We start from the raw sequence: 22,322 nt of genomic DNA on the forward strand, positions 1-22,322 counted from the left end.
ATGATTGACCTTGAATGAAGGACCTAAGTAGAATATATGATTGCATACATAACGTGCACTTGAGAAATAACTATGTAGCACGTTCAGAAATACACATGGTCTAATATTTGTTTAATTTTTTTAATTGAAGTATAGTTGATTTACAATGTTGTGTTAGTTTCAGGTGTGCAACAAAGTGATTCATACACACACACGTGTGTGTGTGTGTGTGTGTTCTTTTTCAGATTCTTTTTACTTAGTTTTAATTTTAACTGTTTGGCACCATTAGTTGCCATGTGGAACATTGCAGATGGACACTCAAGGCCAAAGTTGGAGAAGTTTTAAATTACGTTTTAAACTAACCTAATTTTCACTTAAAGCTGATTTTCACATGTGGCTTGCACCTTAATTTTATTATTATATATATATATATATAGTTATTTTATGCTCACGGTCAAACCTCTCATATGATGGACTTTCACTTTATCCGTGTAGAGAAATAATGATCTCAATGCGGTTGTGTCACATGTTTGCTTAAAATCTCCTGTCTTATCAGAATAAAGTCCACGCTCCATCTGTAATTCAGCCTGCAATTACCTCCAGGATTCTAGACCAGGAGCAGCACAAATGCCTCTGTGTCAGGGCTGAAGATGGCCCTGGGCCTCTAACTTCCTGGACTTTGTTCTTTCCGTGGAAAACTCTTTTCTTATTATTCTATCAAGACCCATTCTACCCAGACCCATCTTTCAACTCTCATCTCTTTGAGGAAAGCCTTTTTTTTTTTTTTTTTTTAATATGTCTTTATTTTTGGCTGTGTTGGGTCTTCGTTGCTGCGCGTGGGCTTTCTCTAGCTGTGGCGAGTTGGGGCTACTCTTCTTTGCAGTGTGCGGTGGCTTCTCGTTGTGGCGCACAGGCTCTAGGTGTGCGGGCTTCAGTAGTTGCGGCACGTGGGCTCAGTAGTTGTGGCTCTCGGGCTTAGTTGCTCCACAGCATGTGGGATCTTCCCAGACCAGGGATGGAAACTGTGTCCCCTGCATTGGCAGATGGATTCTTAACCACTGCACCACCAGGGAAGTCCAGGAAAGCCTTTTTATTAGCATGACTATATATAGTTTTCTGCCTCCTGATAAGCACCATATCTGTACCTCACTTCTGTAACCGAGTAGGAACCTATGAGGCTTTCCCAGAACAGAGTCCCTACCCATGTCCTCCACCTGTCTTTTTTCTGTGGAAAAACTTTAGTCAAAGAAGAAATTTAATCAGAGAAGTGTGAAAATGCAGAAAGGAAAACAGTCAAGCAAGACAAAATAATCATACTTTAGCCATTAAACAAAATCAAGGATATTACGTTCTTCCTCAAGCACTATAGCTAATATTCTGAGCCACGTCCTTGAGCTGTTTTGCAGACACTGAGACCAAGTGGAAGAAGTTAACTGCGTGCTGAGCAGAAGCACGCAGACCCCAGACCAGTGGGAACCAGAAGGTTGGTGAGGCTGACTCCCAATTACCTCACCACCAACCCATCAGAAGAATGTCCACGAGCTGACCACACCCTGCTCCGTGAATGCTAGAAGATTCCTCACTACTTCCTCCTGGGAGGGACACACAGTCTTGAGGGCAGTAGCCCACTGTGGCCCCCTTTGCCTGGCAAAACAATAAGAGCTACTCTTTTCCACCTCACCTAAGACTCTGTCTCCACGTTTCTATTCAGCACCAGTGAAGAGAGGCTGAGTTTCAGCAACACTTCCAGCACTAGCACAAGAGGCCTGAAAACCTGGCAACTGTGTGCCGGTCTGGTTCATTTCCTATCCGTCCATTATGCAACAACAGCACTGAAATGTTTGTTCAGTGAAATTATTGACTTGAGGCCCCACCCTTTTACTTGCTCCTGGTCTAAAGATAGGAAGGTAATTACACTTAGCAGTTGAGGTTTGTCATAGATTCTCTGGACATTTGTATCAGCAAAGGGGCCACAGTTGCTTTACTGTCCTTGAAATCGCAACTCCTCTTCAAAGGGGGGATCTTAATGAACAAAGATGAGATGCCTTCTCTCTGGAAACATGTATATTTTGAAATAATTGCAAGACAAAAGTGCTTAAAACATGTATAGAAAAGGTCTGATTTTAGAAAAAAAAACTTACAATTCTGAACAACAGAATGAGTTACAGGAAGAGAAGATCTACAAGACAAAAATATTATTGGAAATAACTTCCCTGGAAGGTCCACTCTCCAACAGGGTAAGGGGCATGTGAACTGATTACCATCTTGCAGGATGCCAAGGCAGCAACGGTGTATCAAAGCTCTAAAAAACACTCACCCCTAGGAACCCAGTAACTCCATTTTGGGGTAATGCAGTCTAAAGAAATAAAGCTACAAAGATTCTTGTACAAACATGTTCATCCCAGTATTCTTTCTCAACTAGGGAAATATCCACTGTCCGATAATAGAGAAATTGGTTAAATGAAGGCACACGCACATAATGGAATTGTTGCAGAAATCGGCCCATCAAGAAACCAAGCACCACACTCAGAGGGATGGAGAACAAGGGTTTACTAAGCCGGCAGCCCCAGGCGAGCTAATGCTCCAAAGTTCTGGGCCCTGAACTCAGGGTGAGCTTTACTTTTGTAGTTCACATGTTTACAGAGCATGGAAGTTTCCAAACAGAAACTTACAAGAGCAGGTGCAGAACATTCCATTTTTAGCAAGACATCTTAAAATTACATTGGATTGCTAGGTCATCCTGTTTTTTTTGTTTTTCTCAGCACAGCAAGCCTATCTCACAAAAGCAGAACAAGCATGGAGTTATTCTTAGCTGAGTGTAAGTTTCTAACTTTCCTCTTCAGCATGAAAAGTAAGCAGCCGTGAAAAATGTTCTAACAAGGATTCCTTAGGACTTCCCAGGTTTGTTTAAGCATGTTTCTTAGGTATATGCAGACGTAACTAGAAAGAGATGTACCAAAATAGTCACGCTTTTAATGGTCCGCTGACAGGACATTATCTCCAGAACTTGGTACAAAGCAAGTAGGACATAGTAAACGCTCAACGCATGAAAAATAATTAGAAAATGCACAGGTAAGGGAGTAAAATTCAACACATTTTGGCGGGACGAACATCAGTTATCTCTAAATAATGGTACAGTGCATGGTCTTTTCTCGTTCATGATTTTACGTTCCGAATTTTCTAGAAGGACCTTGTCCTCACCTAAGTTATGGGGATTACAAAGAAAAGAACAGATCCCCGCCCCTTGGGCGGCCTCGGACAGGAGCTGGTTGGGGTCGCAGGGAACCCGCTCGTGGGAGCCACGGCGCCCCTCGAACCCGAACCTGGGCGGGCGGGGCGGCAGCAGGACCGCGTCCGAGCGCACAAAGATGGCTGCCGGCGCGCCCCCAAGGCCCGCTCCCGGAGGCCGGAGCCGAGCGTTCCCGAGCGCTCCCGAGCGTCCCCGAAGCCGAGAGGAACTCCGGGAGCCGCGCGGGCGGGAGCAGTCCCGCCCCGGAGCCTGGGAGCGGCGGCGCCGGCGCGGGGGGAGGGGAGGCCGGATGTGAGTGGAGCGGCCATTTCCTGTTTCTCTGCAGTTTTCCCCAGCTTTGGGTGGTGGCTGCTGCTGGGCTCCGGCTTCCCCGTCCGCGGAGGGCGAGGCGGCGTGGACAGCGGCCCCGGCACCCCGCGCCCCGCCGCCCGCAGCCGCGCGCCCGCCCGCCTGCCGCGCCCCGAGCTCGCCGCTTCTCGCCTCAGCGCCCGGCTGCCGCCGCCGCGGCCCAGCGAGCGGCCCAGATGCAGGCCATCAAGTGTGTGGTGGTGGGAGACGGGTGAGTGCGCGGGCCGGGGCCGGGGCCGGGGCCGGGGGGCGGGCAGGCGGGGGGCCGGGGCCGGGGGGCGGGCGGGCGGGCGCGCTCGCTCGCGGGCTCGCGTGGGGCCTGGCCGGGCCTCTCCGGGGCTGGGGGCGCGGACCACCACCCTGCCCGGGACCCGGAGGCGCGGGCCTGGTTCCGGCTTTTTTTTTTTGGTGGGGGAGGGAGGGAATCGGCGACCGGCGGCCGGAGGGAAAGTGAACTCCACCCTCCAGCTTTCTCCCCGGCCCGCTGACCGCCCGGCGGAACTCGCCCCGCGCCGCCACCCTCCCTCGTTTGCCTGTAGACTGGGTGGGTTTAGGGAGTTGCCTTTCTTAAAAAAAGGAGCCTCTCTGGGTTTCCCCATTAACCGCCTTGAGAGCTTCCGCGGGTCTCAGCGGTGCCAGGTCGGTCGTGTAGGAGGAGTATGTGAACGGGCGGGTTTGGGGACCCGAAACGGATTGACCAGGGGGTGCCTTCCCGCGTGGACTTGTGCTCAGCCACTTTTCTGATTTTTTAAGTAACTCTGTTTGCTATTAAGGTGGGGAAACTTTTAGGGTTTCTAGCTGCGAGGAGCTGGGTGTGATTAAGACTGTTGCTTTCTCTGAACGTGGTATGGTCATTAAAAGAAAAAAAAAAAAAGAGGGGGTGGAGGGGGAACTGGCCTTCGTTTCATGCATTAGGTATGGGATGTAGCAGAACAGGCTCCCTGAGCCGGGCTGCCCTGTGACTCAAGGCATTTCTTTTCATTACTGTGTGTGGTGGTTCCAGGCCCTAAAGGAAGACAAGAGTTGTCTTATGCAGTTTTTTTCTCCCCTAGAAACAAGAATCTCAGTGTAATCCGAGCAAAATTGTGCGTCTCAGCATTGCTCGAGTAGATGAGGATTCACAAGGAAGCTCCAAGGATTACTACCAGTTGCAGCAAAGTCAGAATGTAACTGGTACCTATTTAGAATCTTGTAAAGTCGAAGGAAGAGTTCTGCTGTCCCTGTACCCCAAACTTGTCGTTAGGGCTGATGTTGATTTTATGCCTCTCCATGAATTTGTGAGCCTTCGGTTTCTTTAGACCATTGTAAATTAGACATTTGAACTTGTTTCTGTAACTAATTTAGATCCATGAGGGACAGTCAGACAACTGATTTTTTTAAAAGATGCCCTCTGTGTGATTTGCCAGGCTCACAAATATGGTAGATTTTAACACTCTGTGATTAGAAATTATAACTTTAAGCTACTTAGGAATATGTATGGTGCTTTTCTTTCTTTTTTTTTTAATCCTTTGAAAGAAAGCTTTAATTTGGGGGGAAATGTTCAGTTAATTGGTTTAATAGTGAAATCACTAAATTCGTTTCAATGAGGTTTTAATCCTTTTGCTATTGAATTAACTGAACATATGTCACTGTCTTACGAACATTTTAAATTATCTGAATTTCCTTTAAAAATTAAAAATGTGGACTCTGTAATGCTTAGAATTTGAAATAATACATACCTAGTTTTTTTAAAAGTCAAATTGCCGATAATCCATTGTCTAATTCTAGAATGTAATCTTCTTATTTGAAAAGTTTAAAAAGTAAAACATAAACACAGCAGGTATATTCAGTTTACAGATTATGGATCTCTGCTGTTTATCTAGTCAGAGACTTGTTGAGTGCCTCCTGTGGGCTCTGGGTCCTTGCTTCAAATTCACGCCTCACCTACGGGGAGACCCTGAATATCAATCACCACCAACACAGGTGCCTCAAGAGAAATTGTGAGGATTAAACAAGATGCTGGATATTAAGTGCCTCGTGGGTTCCTGGCCCCTACTGTGTGCTTAGTGCCAGCTGCCAGGATTTTTATTATTATTGCTGTTTCTGTTACTCTGAGACACTGCTAGGCTCTGTGAAGGGATTGTTAGGCATAAAACACAGTGGCCTTGAGTTTTCTGTCAGTTTTTTAATACTGGATTTGACATGGATGTTGACATTGGAAATGAAATGGACCTTTATGAAAATATTTGAGCTGTGTTACTTTAAATCAGGGATGACAGGTAGCAAACATTGCTTCAGTGACAAATCTAGATATACTTTTTCCACCAAAAATTGTTTTTTTCTTTTATCTGAATAAAATATATTCCTGATGGGAATGTTTTATTAAAAAATTGTTAAAGCTGTAAGTGTGGGTCTAAATTTTGTGGGGTGAAGTTGCTTAATGTTGTGGAATTTCAGGTAGTTAGGGGTAGTTTAAGCAGGGAAGGCATACCGGTTGATGTTCCACAAATTGCAAACTTCCCTGTTTTGAAAATATTGGGAATTATGGCTAAAGGCTCTGTCATAACTGTATTATAGGTAGCACAATTAGTTTATATTCTTCTAGTGGATTATTTTCTATATCCCAATTCAATTGGCATTGATATAAACTGTGAGATAAGTTTTGATACTCATTTTGTTAATCCTTCTGTTGATCCTGATTCTGTTAGTCTTTCCTGAACTTGGGGTTTGTCACTTTAATTTGGGGGACCTCTGCCCCATGATTTTCTCTCAGCTTTACTTAGGTAAGACAGCATCTCACATTCAAATATTTATGAACAGCTAGGGTGTTTGTTTTTTTTTTAATTTTTGGCTGCACTGTGTGGCATGTGGAACTTCCCCAGCCAGGGATTGAACCTGTGCCACCTGCGGTGGAAGCAGAGTCTTAACCACTGGACCACCAGGGAAGTCCTGAACAGCCACTTTTTTTGGGGGGGGGGGGGGGGGGGGGACACTGTGTTGGGTCTTCGTTGCTGTGTGAGGGCTTTCTCTTTAGTTTGCAGAGAGTGGGCTTCTCTTGTTGTGGAGCATGGGCTCTAGGGGCTCGGGCTTCAGTAGTTGCGGCGTGTGGGCTCAGTAGTTGTGGCTCGAGGGCTCTAGAGCATAGGCTCAATAGTTGTGGCGCACAGGGTTTGTTCCTTCTCGGCATGTGGGATCATCCCAGACCAGAGATTGAACCCGTGTCCCCTGCATTGGAAGGCAGATTCTTAACCACCGCACCATCAGGGAAGTCCCATATATTTGATACTTAAAATTCACATTCCACCACATTCTATTAATTTGTTCTTAAGATCCTAGGTACTTTTAGGGGTTGAGGGAGGGGGAGTTAGAAGGTGGTCAGAAGGAACAAACTTCCAGTTATAATTAAGTACTAGGGATGTAATCTACCACATAATAAAGGTAATTAACTTTGCAGTATGTTATAGATGCAAGTTGTTAAGAGAATAAATCTTAAGTTCTCATCACAAGGAAAAAATTTTTTTTCTATTAAACATTGTATCTTTAAGAGATGTTGGATGTTCACTAAACCTACTGTAATCATTTCACGGTGTATAGAAGTTGAGTCATTGCCACAGCACTGTATGTGTCAATCATACCTCAATAAAACTGGGCGAAAAGATCTAGGTACTTTCAGACAGCAATACAGGCTCCTTATTTTGGTTTTTGATTGGAGAAATCTGGTTTTTCTCTCCTAAGATCAATTTATCTTTTTTTTCTTTTTTCTTTTTTTTTTTTAAGGCAATGCACAATCTTATTTTTGAGTTTCCTGGATCCCTTACTGGTTTTTTTTTTTTTTTTTGGCTGTGCCTGGTTGCATGTGGGATCTTAGTTCCCTATCAGGGAATCCAGCCTGTGACCCATGCAGTGGAAGTGCTGAGTCTTAACCACTGGGCCGCCAGGGGAGTCCATTCCTTTCTTCATTTTAAAGATATTTATTTATTTATTTATTTATTTATTTATTTATTTATTTATTTATGGCTGTGTTGGGTCTTTGTTGCGAGCAGGGGCTACTCTTTGTTGTGGTGCGAGGGCTTCTCATTATGGTGGCTCCTCTTGGCATGGAGCACGGGCTCTAGGTGCACAGGCTTAGTTGCTCCAAGGCATGTGGGATCTTCCCAGACCTGAGATCAAACCTGTGTCCCCTGCATTGGCAAGCCGATTCTTAACCACTCTGCCACCAGAGAAGCCCATCCCTTTTTTAACGTGAGGAGATTGCCAGTGTTTCCAGATTTATTGATTTTAAGTTTTGGTTTATAGATTTCAGAAAGTAACACTGAGATTTACCAAAAAATTTTTAAGGAAAAATTTTCCTTGAGGTTCCACTAATGGAAAAATAAAGGACATGGTAGGAGCATATTTTATTGGCTTTGGTCTTGATTATTTCTACAAGACAGAGTAGAAGCACAGATAGGTTAAATAATGTGCTCAGTTCCCGTTAGATTAAAATGTTGTGTGATGACTCACTGTCACTTAGAACCTGAAAGTAAATATTTTCTATCTACGCTGTCAACTTTCTAACCAGAAAAGAGCTAGTAACAGTTGCGATTATTTATCACAAATAAATAAAATACTACTTAAATTTTAAAAAATATGCTTATGCGAACGTTCTTCTAGTAGACTCATGTTCACTTTCTAGAGTTACAGCATCGTTCAAAGATTAAAAAGAGATTGAACGGAGCAGTTAAATATATAAAATTGGAAATTCCAAAGCAAACAGTAACTTCCAGAAATTCTGCAGCAGCATCAGTCGAGACTGAGCAGATACTGCTTCCCGTGGGGAAAGCTGTGGCTGTCTAGAGCTGATGTTGACTTTGACCTCTAGCATTTATTTGTGAAGTGTGTTTAAAAGGAATGAATAAATATACAAATGGGAAGTAAATAACCCTTTTTCTTTTTATCTGTTTTTAAACATTTAAATCAAAGGTTGGACATGCACTTATTTAAAAAGTCAGAATTTTATACTTTACTAATTTTCTTATATACTACAGGTTAATAGCAAATGATGATTGGTAATAAAATTTCAGTTACAATCGGGTGATGCCAGTACCTTGAATTCTTTTACAGTTAAACCTTTCAAAAGATGAAGCCTCATCTGAAGGTGAAGTTTCAGGAAAAGAAATTTTAGAGCATTTAAAACATGGCGGTATATAATAATGGCTTTGTTCCTCATACATCTAGGAGAGACTTGGGACAGGATCTTGAAGGGAAACTGTGATATTTTAATGTAACAGTTAAAACCTTTAGAGCTGCTTACCTTTGATATTTAGAGGCAATAATTAATAACATTTTACACAACAACATTTGTAACGTTGAAGAGATTCACTTATCATGGCCTTAGAGTCCACTCTCTTCCTCAGCTACCACATCCAGCCCCTGGCTGAGCCATGCTGGTCCTGCCCCACGTCTCAGAAGCTCTTGGGGTGGCCCACTTCTCTGCACCCTGAAACCCTCTCCATGGTCTAGGCCACCAGGGCTGGTTCCTGGAACGCAGCGGCAGCTGCTTCCTCGTTTCCTGCCTCAGTCTCAGTTTCTTCGGTCCTGTGTCCACACCATCCTCAGAGGCTTCTTCTAAAAATGCAAATCTAATGGTTTCTTGGCAACTAAAATCTGCTGTTACTTCCCAAGTAGGATCACGTTGCAGGTCCTTAACGAGAAGAGATGACAACCTCTTCAGATTTCACTCTGCCACTTCCCCCTTCTTTCTTCATTCTTCAGTTTTACTGGGCTTCTTGTAGTCTGGGCCTCCCCACATGCCATGGCGTTTGCCTGGAATGTCCCTCCCTGCCGTGTCCCCACTCCTCAACAGTCTCAGGGACGTTGCCGCCTCCTCTGCCCCCAAGCCTAGGTTACATCCCTTTGCTGTACATTTCCGGAGCAGCATCTTTGATAACAATGAGCACACCTGTAATTTTATGTAATGACTGCATGTTTCATTTTTTAGTTTAATAACTGTGTAAGTTCCATGAGATCTTGTTCATCGAAGTGTCTTGAGCACCTAGTATACTTCCTGGCATAGCACCCAATTTGTTGGTATAGATTGAAATGGAATTAATGATCACAGTAGTTTTGTGTTGGAGTTGGTAGCTTTGCATCCATCTTACAGTTGAGAAAACTGAGGCATCAGGAAGTTGAAACTTAAAAAAATTCCAGCCAGTAAGTAAGTGGTAAAGTTGGCTGTGGGTCGCACATCCGGGGAGATGACTTCAGCGCTCAGACTCCTGCTCATTCAGGGTTTTGTTTGTTTGTTTTTTTAAACATTTTAAGCTTTTAACGAAATGTATGGCCAATGAGTCATCTGTTTAGAAAGCCTTTAGGAGTTGGATGCTTGCTCCTGATGATGTCATGTTTGACTGTGAGGTCTTTGGGGTGGGGAGTTCCAGCTTTTGTTAAGCCTTCATAATGTTATGAGTGAAACCAGCACTGGCAAGAACGCCTGGCCCTGTAATCTGCCCTTGTTGAGAGGCTTTTGCCTTAAGCTAAGAGTGCAAGGAAAATAAAAAAGTACTTAACTTCTTTATGATGAGTTCTAATTTATAATAGTTGAGACTGAACAACAAAATCTTAGGACTCAGAACTCCAGTATATCACGTGACCTTGGTGAGCCAGCCGGGGACAGCAGGGAGATGGGCCCATGTAAGGAACGTTTATCTGGTGAGCCCTTGGGAGGCAAGAGACTCTTGAGAAGCCCCCGAAGCCACCCGTAAAATCTGGAGACTGTGTGTTGGCTAATGGTACAGTGATCATCTTAATTTTATCCCCTTGAAAAAATTTTCAAGTGGTTGGGAGACTTTCCCAACTGCTCTGGCACACTGTACCCGCTTCCAGTTGTGCAGGAGGCCCTCCTGTCTCGGGAGTATTTCTACACTCTTCTCTGTTACTTCTCATCTTTGCAGCTGTTTGGGAAACTTACTCCGTTGTCCCTGACCCATTAATTAATATGTCTGGAACGGAGCGTGTTAGCTGCTCTAAAAGTTTACAGTGAGAAGTGAGGGTGGGGAGGTGGCACATGAATGCAGATGAATTAAAGTGAGAGCAGTTGTGTGTGGTGGTCGGTGACTAAGTCACTGATGGCCGGAGGGGAGGCTTTAGGAAGGTGGTGGGATTTGAGCTGCCAGTGCAGCAAAATGTGTTCCTTAGCAAAGAGTGGAAGCTGGAGAGGAAAGATGTGTTTGTATGTTAGTATTCATCCAAATAATTTGAGGGTAGATTTGCAGATTCTTGGATGAAAGCCTTCTAGAGACGTTCATAGAAGAGACTTTCAGCTTAAAAATACTGTCCTCTTGAACCTTGTGCTTATTAACAGCTGTTTCTTGACTGCTGGGCTGATACCTAAAGCCAAAACAGAGTGTGCAGTCTCTGGACTCTGCCTTTCTGAGTGATTCTAGTTTGTTTACTTTAAATTTCAGGATAAATATATGTGTAGGATTAAATAAAAGGTTATAAAAATGGTTTTCTTTAATGCTAAGTACTTCATGTATACATCTTGATTTTTCTAAAAGTTATTTTCACCAAATGAAAGCTAGGATTGCTTTCATGTTGACTAAGCAACTTACACCATTTTTTTCTATCTCTTTAGAGCTGTGGGTAAAACTTGCCTCCTGATCAGTTATACGACCAATGCATTTCCTGGAGAATATATCCCCACTGTGTAAGTATCCTGCGTTAAACCGGGAATTGACTTGTCTGTGATAGGCTTTTTTGAATTCCATTGACCTTTGTTCTACTCTGCCTTTCTTAATCCTTATACGGAAAAAACTTAATCTAATGTAAAGTTTCTGCATAGTGATGAAACACACAGCTTTCCTAATTGATATTTAGATATTGACGAAATGAAAGTTAAACCAACTGTGAAGTACAGAGACTGGATAATGTAAGAGTTTCAGTTAAGTTTGGCTTTCTGGTCTCTGTTTGAAGGGTCAAGGAACTGGAACAGAATACTCCATTATGTTTTAATTGGCCTTTTCTGGCGAGTATTCCAACACTTACATGTCACTATTGAGTTATTGGGCTTTGGAATTGAAACCAGGGTGTGTGTGTTGGGTGGTGGTGTGGGGATGGGGCGATGGGAGGACAGAGTCAGCTGCTGAGCTGCTTATTCCCTGTTGGCAGCAGAACTGGGCGGGGATGGAATAGCGCTTTTCTGATGATGGGGTTACTAGGGAGCTCTGTCCTCACGGCTGCCGTGCTGGTGGGGAGGAAACGCCTGTTCTCATTGCGCTCGCCTCCTTGACACAACATGCCCAGTGAAGTGTCCTGTGTGTTTTTTGGGTTTTTTTTTTTTTTTTTTTTTTTCTGAAGATTGTCTTCTTATCTTGTTCATGGTTTCTTTTGCTATGCAAAAGCTTTTATTTATTTTTTTTATTTTTATTTATTTTTTATTTATTATTTTTTTGGGGGTACACCAAGTATACACATATCCCCGTATTCCCTCCCTCCCTCGACTCCCACCCCACCCTCCCCGTCCCAGTCCTCTAAGGCATCATCCATCCTCGAGTTGAACTCCTTTTGTTATACAGCAACTTCCCACTGGCTATCTATTTTACAGTTGGTTTTAATATACATGGAATCATAACTGTCCTGAATTTATGATGGGGACTTTCCTAATCTCCACATGTAGGTGGAACTGAATTATTAACGGCTGTGAACAACTCTGAAGTACTGTGGTGGACTTGACCACCAGTCATTTGGCGTGGCAGCAGTGCTGTGCTAACTGTCCTTGTAGGTGTCGTTGTGCCTTGTGATAAGTTACTAGAGGAAGTGTGGCAAATCAGAAGGGATTTTACGTTTTGGTAGATGCTACACAATTGCTGTCCCAAAGGATGTCACTTTGAGCAGCTGTGACTGAAACAGCCCCTTCATACATACCGTGGTTAACATGAGTTGGAAAAAGTGACCGCAATAAAAAAAGAGTGACCACGTCATTTGCATTTCTGGTCACCGGTGAGGTTGGTGTCTTTTCGGTGTTTACCGCCCATGTGTAGTCTTCTGTGAATTGCCTGTTGACATCCCTTGCTTATTTTTCCACTGAAAATTCTTCTTACTGATGGAACTTATGTATATGAGAAATATTTATCCTCCTGTCTCATTTGTCTTTAACTTTGTCATGGTGTCCTCTGCATTTTTATGTAAATATGCCATTTTCCCTCTTCCCTGAGTTTGATGTCTTCTTAAAAATATCGCCTAGTATTTTTTTCTTGGATTTTTGTAGCTAAAGTTTTTATCTTTCATTCACTTGGAATTTATTTTTTGGTATGGTATGAGGCAGGCACTGATTCTTTTTTACAGATTGAAAGAGAAAAAAAAAAGTCCTGGTACCACTTACTGAATAATGTATCCTTTTCCCACTGAAGCAGAAATACAGCATATGAGACCTTTTCTTTATGAAAGCTGGTTTGGTCATTAACTTTTTTTAAATTAATTTTTATTGGCTGCATTGGGTCTTCACTGCTGCACGCGGGCTTTCTCTAGTTGAGGCGAGTGGGGGCTACTCTTGCTTGTGGTGCACGGGCTTCTCATTTTGGTGGCTTCTCTTATTGCGGAGCATGGGCTCTAGGTACGCAGGCTCACTAGTTGTGGGGCACGGGCTTAATTGCTCCGCGGCATGTGGGATCTTCCTGGACCAGGGGTCAAACCCGTGTCCCCTGTACTGGCAGGTGGATTCTTAACCACTGCACCGCCAGGGAAGTCCTGGTCATTAACTTCTTTTTTTTTTTTTTTTTTTTATTATTTTTTTTTTTGGGGGGTACACCAGGTTCAATCAACTGTTTTTATACACATATCCCCATATTCCCTCCCTTCCTTGACGCCCCCCCCTCGAGTCCCCCCCACCCTCCCTGCCCCAGTCCTCTAAGGCATCTTCCATCCTCGAGTTGGACTCCCTTTGTTATACAACAACTTCCCACTGACTATTTTACACTTGGTAGTATATATATGTCTGTGCTACTCTCTCGCTTCTTCTCAGTTTCCCCTTCACCCCCTGCCCCCTCCCATACCTCGAGTTCTCCAGTCCATTCTCTGTATCTGCTTCCTTGTTCTTGTCACTGAGTTCATCAGTACCGTTTTTAGATTCCGTATATGTGAGTTAGCATACAATATTTGTCCTTCTCTTTCTGACTTACTTCACTATGTATGACAGATTGTAGTTCTATGTCATTAACTTCTATAAATCACATTGGAACCTACTCAGACCATGACTTTGCTGTCACAGTGTAGTAATAAGAGCCTAAGTTTCAGTCTTAAAGGATGTAAAAATTAATTCTGGAATTTTATTTTAGAGGCTGATGTATTGTGCTGTGCTTGGCACTTGCCCTGGTTTACCTTGTGATGCTAGATTTTAATGAACTACCCCGTGGTACTCGTAGAAATTTTTTAACATCAGCCTTCTTTTCTCCATCAGCCTGTAGGCTTTCTGGGCTTCCTCTTCCTAAAGTTAACTGATGTGTGTGTAGCAGCCTCTAATTTAAATACATGTGTGAACTCACTTTGAAAACGTTACACGGTAGCTTCTCAGATTCGGTTTGTTTGTGTTACCCTGTGCTTAGGTCCCAGGATGACCAAGGCTCGGCTGGTGACCCCCTCCACCCTGGTGGGGGGGGGGTGCTGCGGGAACACTGCCAGCGCAGCCCTGGGGGTGTGCCCCTAACCGAGAATGACTCACAAGTGTGCATGGAAAACTCGGGCACATGGGGTTCAAAAGAGGGATTAATTTTATACTTTATTTCTTCCTGGGGAGAAAAATCTTAATGTGCTCTTCATTAAGGGTAAGCAGGTTTTTATTGCTGACGGTGACTTGTTTTGGTTAAATTTAGCAGCTTGTTCTTTCTTGTTTCTTGGGCATTTTTCTCAAGTGGTGCCTTTGTTTCCCTTATGCTCCAGCTCCTGTTTTCCCTCCACTTCTCAGCTCTTGGGAGGCCTCGCCTCACACCCGCAGGCCGGGCCGGGCATCTGCTGGCCTGGCCACCTCTGGGCCTGCCCCAGCCTCCTCAGCTCCCTGCACCTGCGACCCCGGCCTGGGCACCGCTCTGCTCCCAGGTCTGTGGCTTGTGCCTCACGCCGAGAGACTGACTGTCCTCACTCTCTTCCACAGCTTTGACAACTACTCTGCCAATGTTATGGTGGATGGAAAACCGGTGAATCTGGGCTTGTGGGATACAGCTGGACAAGAAGATTATGACCGATTACGTCCCCTGTCCTATCCGCAAACAGTAAGGAGCATGACTGATGTTTAGTGTGTCCTTTACAGTTCCTGATTATTTAATTAATTCATACCGCCTCTGGATTTGCTTATATTGCCATCTTTTGGGTATATCGCGTAATAACAAATAACATTGTTAGTTCAATAGTGAATATCTGCCTAGAGGCAAACCAGGGTTTTGTTTGTTTTTATTTTTTGAGCATTACCAGTTATTGACTATGGCGCTGTGCATTTTATATTCTTTCATATAGTTTTAGGACAGCCATGTGAAATAGGTACTGTTTTGTTTTGGCAAAACAGTTTTAAGAGCAGTTAGTTTCCAGATTAATTTGCTTTGTGACGGTTTTGTACCACAGAATCAATTTAAGCAGTGGAGATTAAGGCTTCTTTAGATCAAATTAGTAACTAATCTTAAAGGTTTAATACTGATTTTCTATAAAATACACATTCATTTTTTGTGGCTTTAGTACCTGAATCTTGTCAATGTAGATGGAGGTTTCAGCTTTATAAAAACGTGTCCATTGTGTCCCATCAGAAAACCATTAGGTTGGGTTTGCATATCCGCTAACTAGCTGGTCTCTTTACCAGAGCTCATTAGAGCAGTAGCTGGTGGACACATGGTCAGAAGCCACTTCTCTCTCAATAAGCAGTTGTCTTACTTGTATCATTTGCTTCTTGTTACATGTTTGTTCTTTGTTTTAAAAGTGCTTTTTAATATGGCTGGACCTAGAGTGTGCCATGCAGGGCGAAGTAAGCCAGAAACAGGAAAACCAGATATCACATGTTAGCACATATGCGTGGGATCTAGAAAAATGCTACAGATACCTGTTTGCAGGGCAGGAATAGAGACGCAGATGTAGAGGGCGGACATGTGGACACGGGGGAGCTGGGGAAGGGGAGGGTGGGACTAATTGGGAGATTAGGATGGACATATACACACTGCCCTGTGTAGAATAGCCAGCTGGCGGGAACATGCTGTAAAGCACAGGAAGCTCAGCTCCATGCTCTGTGACCACCTAGATGGGTGGGATGGGGGTGGGGACGGGAGGGAGGTCCCAGAGGGAGGGGATATAGGTATAGATATAGCTGATTCACTTCATTGTACAGCAGAAACTAACACAACATTGTAAAGCAATTAATTATACTCCAATTAAAAAAATAAATAAAAGTGCTTTTAAAAACAGCTTTGAAGACTTGTGACTAACTGGCCAGGGCGATTTGCACAGAGGCAGTTGAGCAAATTCCTTGGGTTCAAATTCCACCCTCCCCCTTCCTTGCTGTGTGACTCTGGGCAGGTTTCTTCACCTCTAGTCCTGCCCTGTGTCCTCACAGGGTTGAATGGGTTTATATACATAGAGCATGTAGAACAGTCCTGGGTGTGTCACTGCTGCTGGGATTCCTCCTCGTGTGTGTGTGTAGCTGTGCTGGTACATCTGGGAAGGCCCTCGGTTCCGAGGTGTGTCCAGATGGGGGGAAGTTGGAGGAGGTGCTGTCAGTAAGCCGGGCAGCCAGAGGGGTCAGGGCTGCGGAGGCATCCCGGAGAGGGCAGGATTCAGTTATCACTTTGTTCTGGGGGGTAGTGTGAGCGAAAAGAACTAATTAGTTCTAGTCTACCCAAATCTTTTTTTTGTTTTTGAAATAATGGCTTTTTCCAAGCAAAAGTCATTGTCTTTTTCCATTTGCTTTGTGCTAGAGGAATGGCCAAGTACAGTTGCTTTGCACTGTAGCTTTTTGCTGCTTGTCCTGTAGCTGAATTCTAGGAACAGTGCTAAACAAAGACCAGGACCATAAAATGGGAGGCTTTAATTGGCTGGCTTCTCAGTTAATCTCTGGGTAAAAATTAACTGTGATTCTGTGTTAAAAATCAGCCCATAATCACCAAATGGTTTGAATTCTTCTGTACATTTGGGAAACTGGGATGCTTGCCGATTCCAGATTTCAAAGGGATTTGCATTGAGCAGTAGAGTAGGAGTCCCCAGTCAACTGGGTCCTTCTGGAAGGGAGGCGTGTCACTTCTGAGACGTGACAGCCACCTCCTGTGACTCAAGGGGCCTAGGGCGGGGTGTGGCCTCCTTGAGGCAGTCACTTGCAGTAAGTCCAAGGTAACTTGGCAAGATTCCCACTTTGTATGCTAAAGAGCACCTAGCTAAGTGACAGATTGAATCATACTGTAGCATGTGAGGCCTGAAATCCAAGCAGGTGTTGTGCTTCTGGGGCCAGGACTTGAACTTGTCACGTCCCATCTGGAGAGGCAGTGGACCACTGCCTATCAGATACCTGCAGTGTGTAGCCCACCACGCTCTAGCTTAGGGGCAAAGGGGGGCAAGCACCCAACTAGCAGCTAAAGCCGTGCCTGCTTGGACTCCTTTGGAGACGAGGAAGGTACCTTGGCTACTAAGGGCGGCCCCGAATGCCGAGATACTGGGGCCCTGCCGTCCTGCCAGGATGAGCAGGCCCTGGAAGGGACAAGCTGGCCTCTGGATTTCTTCTTAGCCAGGAGAAACCTCTGAACTTTGTACTAAATGGAACCTGGTCTCTGGTTTGGGTCTTTGTTCTGCAGACCTGTTTCTGTGGCTTATCCATGACCCTGCCCTGACCCACTCCTGAGGGCCAGCTGGATGATTTCATACCCAGGTCTCCCCCATCCTAGGTCTTCGTGACTTAAAAAGAGACGTGTGTTTCTTCTGGTCATTTAATGCTGGCATCCTCTGTATAGCTGAGTTAAAACTTTTTAAACCATTAGTTTCCACTTTGTTCTCCAAAAGATGCTGGGCACAGGGTCATATTTGGAGCGGTGAGGGCCCAGCGCCCTCATTCTCTTGGGAGCAGGCTCGTCTGTGGCGGCTCTGCTGGCAGGCAGGCCGGGCAGGCGCACCAAGGGCTGTTGTCATTCTGAGGCCCGTGTGTTGGCATTTGGACCAGTGAGACCCGCGACGGCAGCTCAGGAGGAACGACACTGCTCTAGGACATGCGAGTGCCCCTGCAAGGAGGGGCGGGGGTAGCAGGACAGGCCTACAGACCCCCCCGGGGCTGAGCAGTGTGAACACTGGGCGGGGTGCAGGTCGGAAAGCAGCAGTGGGAAGGACTGGATGTTTGAGGGTTCGTCGTCAGAAGCGCTGGAAGGGTTTTCTTCAAGCCGCGTTCGGGCTGGGGGCAGGAAAAGGACGGATGAAGGAGCAGGCAGATGGCATCATGTTAGTGTAGGATGGAAGGCATGTTTCTTCTCCATCAAAAAGATGTTCTGAGAAATGGAAGAGGGTAGAACAGATGTGGTTGGAGGGTATTATGAAGCTGAGTTTTTGTGGCTGACCCCCGTGAGTCCCTGCATCACATGAAGCTTTGGCATCACGTCAAGGCCTTGCAAGGACCAAGCTTCAAAAACAGCCCATAGGTTAAATCAGGATAGTTAGAGAAACTTTAACATTGGCTTTCAACTGTAAAATGGAGACGCTTGAGTGAGATGAAATTAAAATAGTTGTCTTGCCTGTCTTTCTCTTGATTCTAGAATTCCAGGTTCTAAGTTGCTGAAGAGCAGCTCTTTCCATTTTTATTGGAACAAAGGAGTGAATTGAAAGCATAGTGATAAACGCTGGAAATGTGGTCTCTTCTGGGCCGACCCTCCATGCATGTGGGGGGCGGGTACCACGGGTCTCAGTGCAGCAGCCCCGTCCTTGCAGTAGAGCAGGTCCCCGAATCCCAGCTGCACTGCTGCGCGGTCACAGCTCTCAGACCCGGCTGCCTTCATGGACAGTGTCTCGGCCGAGAGGCCTGCTGTACAGAGGGGCAAGTCTCCTGTTGGATCCAGCTGGGTTCGTGTCTGAGAACTTGGCCGGAGAGCTATGAGAGGTATGCTGTCGCAGATGGACGCCCTCGCTGAGGGAAGGACCCCCTTTAACACGTCCTTACTGAGCAGAAGCTGTGGGCTTCGTGGGCACCTTGTCATTTCTGCTGGGAAAGGAGCCTCCCTGTGCCACCTCGGGTAGAAGGTGCGCCTCTGTCTCCCACAGGGTTTCCTGACCTCTGTGTCCACCGTGTCTGACCTTCACACGGCCCCTCCTCGTGCCCCCGTTGGCCAGGGTGATGGACCCATTTCCGTAGCACCAGGTGTCATAGACCCGCTAGGTCATCATCTGCTTGCAGATCTCTTGGGAGGGTTGAGACAGAATTCAGATAAAGAATAGGTAATGGGTTATATTGATTTCTCTTCTCGCTTTTTACTAAACTCAAACAAAGTTCTCATGCATTACTAGGTTGGAGAAACGTATGGTAAGGATATACCCTCCAGGGGCAAAGACAAGCCGATTGCCGTATGTAAAACTTTCAGTCGACTTCAGTTTCAAGCTTTATCTGTTCTCTCGTTTCACTTAGTTTTCCTAGGATTTCCTGTTGAGCCTCATGTTCCTTGAGTGTTTTATATTTAATCCACTCAAGGTTGGGGTTTTGCGTGACAGTTTGCTTACTGGCTTGAATCAAAGCAGTTTGTGAACTGCTTTCTTCTCCCTCCCAAGGGACGGGAGGGGCTGTGGGGAAAGGGCCCCTGTCCAGGCTGGTTGGGGGAGGAGTGTGGAGGCTCCACCTTGCAGCTCGCATGGCCCGAGTGCTTGGCGGGACTGGGACTAACCACGCTGCGGGCCCTCCTTCCTCGTGCTTTGGTGTCCGGTGCAGGGCCTGTCGGGGCGAGGCTGCACAGCGCTGGTGAGCTAACCCACCCCTGCTTTGAGATGTTGTGATCAGCCCAGGTGCCGAGATGCTGTGGTGATTCTTGGACAAGCTTGTGCATGCGCTAGCGTTTTCAATGTCATTTATGAAAAGCTGTGGTGTGGGATGTTTCTTCCCTTTCAGGTACAAGAGATTAGCTGGATGATTGAAAGTGTTAGCTTGGGAATTGTGTGCATTTCACAAAGTAGCATAATTGACTTTTTCCAGGAAAGTATTTCATAAACCTAGAAATTTTAGAAATTCTTAGGCATTTTTAAAATATGGGTAAATATTTAAATTTCACCTTTTCTTTTTTGACCACGCTTTGTGGCATGTGGGATCTTAGTTCCCTGACCAGGGATTAAACCTGTGCCCCCTGCAGTGGAAGTGCGGAGTCCTAACCACTGTACCGCCAGGGAATTCCAGAATTTCACTTTTTACACAATATGGTGTGAGTTCTCCAGAGGCCCTGCTTGGGTCTGAGAAACTGACGGCTGGCAAGATGCCACTTACACACAGACAGTCGTCCCTCCCAGAGGGACGCTCCTGTTTAGCGAATTCTCAAGACCTGGCTTTGTGCCCACGACCCTGACGGCAGTTCTTTAAGAAGCAGTTTAATTGGAACCCAATGACCATCTAAAAATGTTTGTACTTCAGATTCTGATGGGGAGCTTAAGGAAAAGCATACCATTTGTAGGTAATGTTTTTAAATTTGAAATCTGCTTTTGAGGCACTGAGACCAAATTTTATGGAAATATTGGTGCGGCACCGTGACACTTGGTCTCGTCCCTGTGTAGTAACAGAGCATTAAGTTAGCTTCCAGTGGTGGCTGGGAAGGATGGAGAAGAGGCCTCCCCGGGGTCTGAATTTGATGTCTGTCTGTAGCCTCAAGTAACTTCTAGCATATTTTGTCCTCCACTCCCCCTCTCACCGGTAACTGGTGCTTCACGTGCTGGTTCTGGTCCGGGAGTGTCTGGCTACACGGCAGGGGTGTTGGGGGACAGGCTTGTGCTGGTGCGCAGCGTGTGCCCTGCTCCCAGCAGCACTTAGGAAGCAAGGTGCATTCCTCACTGTAAGGCCACTTTCTGAACACCTCTGTGTTTTCTTTCTATAGGATGTATTCTTAATTTGCTTTTCTCTTGTGAGTCCTGCATCATTTGAAAACGTTCGTGCAAAGGTAAGTGGGAGTTTTTAGGAAGATATCTTGTTACCTAATGTCACTCGAGAAGAAACATTAAAAAAATAAAAGACCATTTACTGATAGAAACTTTCAGTTATTTAAATTGGTTTTAGTAATTCTACTACTTAGGTAGATTTTTATGTAAGTAATCAGCGTTTTAGGTATATGACTTGAGTATGCAGAGTTCTAAAGTTTCAGGGTCTGATTCAGAAGTGCTGTGTTCCTTGTTAAAATAATGAAGCACTTTGGAGTCGGTCTAATAAAAATAATGACCATACTTTCCACTCTGGCATCTTTCATGAACTTAGTGAAAATGACAAGGTGAGAGGCCCTTCAGTTGGTCTTGGGGATGTGTCCGGTGGGGTAATGTCGGCAGAGCTGAGGCCTGGGTCCAAATAGTTTTGTTGTCATCCTTGAATATGTGAGGCATTTGGAGGTGACCTAAGAACTTGCCCTGTTTTACTAAAAACAGAGTGGTCTGCGGGGGGTGGGGTGGGGTGTCTCTTCCCTCTCACTGTCCGCTCACAAGTAAAGCTGTCCTGTAGGGTCATGAGTCCTGGAGTCCAGGCTGGCCACTCAAACACCGCAGCCAGTCAGTGGTTCTGGAGGGTGTGAACCAGGCGGAGGGGACGTGGGGACTGAGTGGGGGGTTGACACGGGCACATGTGTGGATACAGTTCAGGTGAGGGCAGTTGTCAAGGAGAGTTCTGACTGACCCGTGTTGGCTTCTAGTGGTACCCTGAAGTGCGACACCACTGTCCCAACACTCCTATCATCTTGGTGGGGACGAAACTTGATCTGAGGGATGATAAAGACACAATTGAGAAGCTGAAGGAGAAGAAGCTGACGCCCATCACCTACCCACAGGGCTTGGCCATGGCCAAGGAGATCGGTAAGAAACCCCCATTGGCATGTCCACTTTGCCCATGTCTTTATTTTCCTGATGGAGGCTGGCGTCCCGCCTGGGGAAGTGGACCCAGGGTCTGGCTTGTCTTTGGGGACCCCACCGAGCAGGGCGCTTGGTGTGCATGTCAGAGGGGGGTGGCCCTGCGTCCTGATCCGAGGGTGAGGCCGTGTTTCCCGCAGGTGCCGTCAAATACCTGGAGTGCTCGGCGCTCACGCAGCGAGGCCTCAAGACAGTGTTTGATGAAGCCATCAGGGCGGTTCTCTGCCCGCCCCCTGTCAAGAAGAGGAAGAGAAAATGCCTGCTTTTGTGAATGTCCGGGCCTCTCCTGCCTGTGCCGTCCCCCAGGACCCTTTGTACGCTTTGCTCAAACGGTGGAGCCTTCGCACTCAATGCCAAGTTTTTGTTACAGATTAGTTTTTCCATAAAACCGTTTTGAACCAATCAGTAATTTCTAGGTTTTGTTTGTTTAAAGTGTAAGAGTTCAAACTTTCACATTCTATTAAAGTTTAGCCCTAAAATGACAAGCTTCCTTAAAGCCTTATTTTTCAAAGCCCCTATTCTTGCTCAGATTAAGAGTTGCCAAAATACCTTATGAACTAAGTTGCATTGTTGGGCTAAGAACACTAAGCACTAAGCTGTTGAAAGACCTTTGTCTGGAAGAGACTAGCTTCTGAGGCAGGAGATGCAGACACTCGCTAATGAGGTTCAGACGCGAAGAGCAGTAAGTACAGCCTCTGTCCTGAAACGT

The 22,322-nt window shown here is 45.5% G+C and overlaps 1 protein-coding gene across 2 annotated transcripts; it reads left to right on the top strand.

Moving 5' to 3' along the window:
- The first annotated feature begins 3,530 nt into the window (after positions 1–3,530).
- RAC1 (Rac family small GTPase 1) lies at positions 3,531–22,095 on the top strand. 2 transcript variants are annotated; one of them, XM_057748701.1, is made up of 7 exons: positions 3,532–3,788; positions 11,172–11,243; positions 14,682–14,799; positions 19,040–19,096; positions 20,602–20,664; positions 21,400–21,559; positions 21,754–22,095. In XM_057748701.1, the coding sequence occupies exons 1-7, from the start codon at positions 3,754–3,756 to the stop codon at positions 21,882–21,884; spliced, it is 636 nt and encodes a 211-aa protein (XP_057604684.1). In that variant the 5' UTR covers positions 3,532–3,753; the 3' UTR covers positions 21,885–22,095. The 2 variants fall into 2 exon arrangements, with proteins under 2 accessions (XP_057604685.1, XP_057604684.1); XM_057748702.1 differs by lacking the exon at positions 19,040–19,096 and having other exon boundaries at positions 3,531–3,788.
- The last annotated feature ends 227 nt before the right edge of the window (positions 22,096–22,322 follow it).

Source organism: Hippopotamus amphibius, chromosome 9, assembly GCF_030028045.1.
Source record: "Hippopotamus amphibius kiboko isolate mHipAmp2 chromosome 9, mHipAmp2.hap2, whole genome shotgun sequence".
In the NCBI taxonomy this organism is placed as follows: Eukaryota; Metazoa; Chordata; class Mammalia; order Artiodactyla; family Hippopotamidae; genus Hippopotamus; species Hippopotamus amphibius.

Coding starts and splice junctions, on each gene's coding strand:
- RAC1 (XM_057748701.1), top strand. CDS start 3,754: ATGCAGGCCATCAAGTGTGTGGTGGTGGGAGACGG. Junction 14,800..19,039: donor CCCTGTCCTATCCGCAAACA/GTAAGGAGCATG, acceptor ATGCATTACTAG/GTTGGAGAAACGTATGGTAA. Junction 21,560..21,753: donor GGCCATGGCCAAGGAGATCG/GTAAGAAACCCC, acceptor TGTTTCCCGCAG/GTGCCGTCAAATACCTGGAG.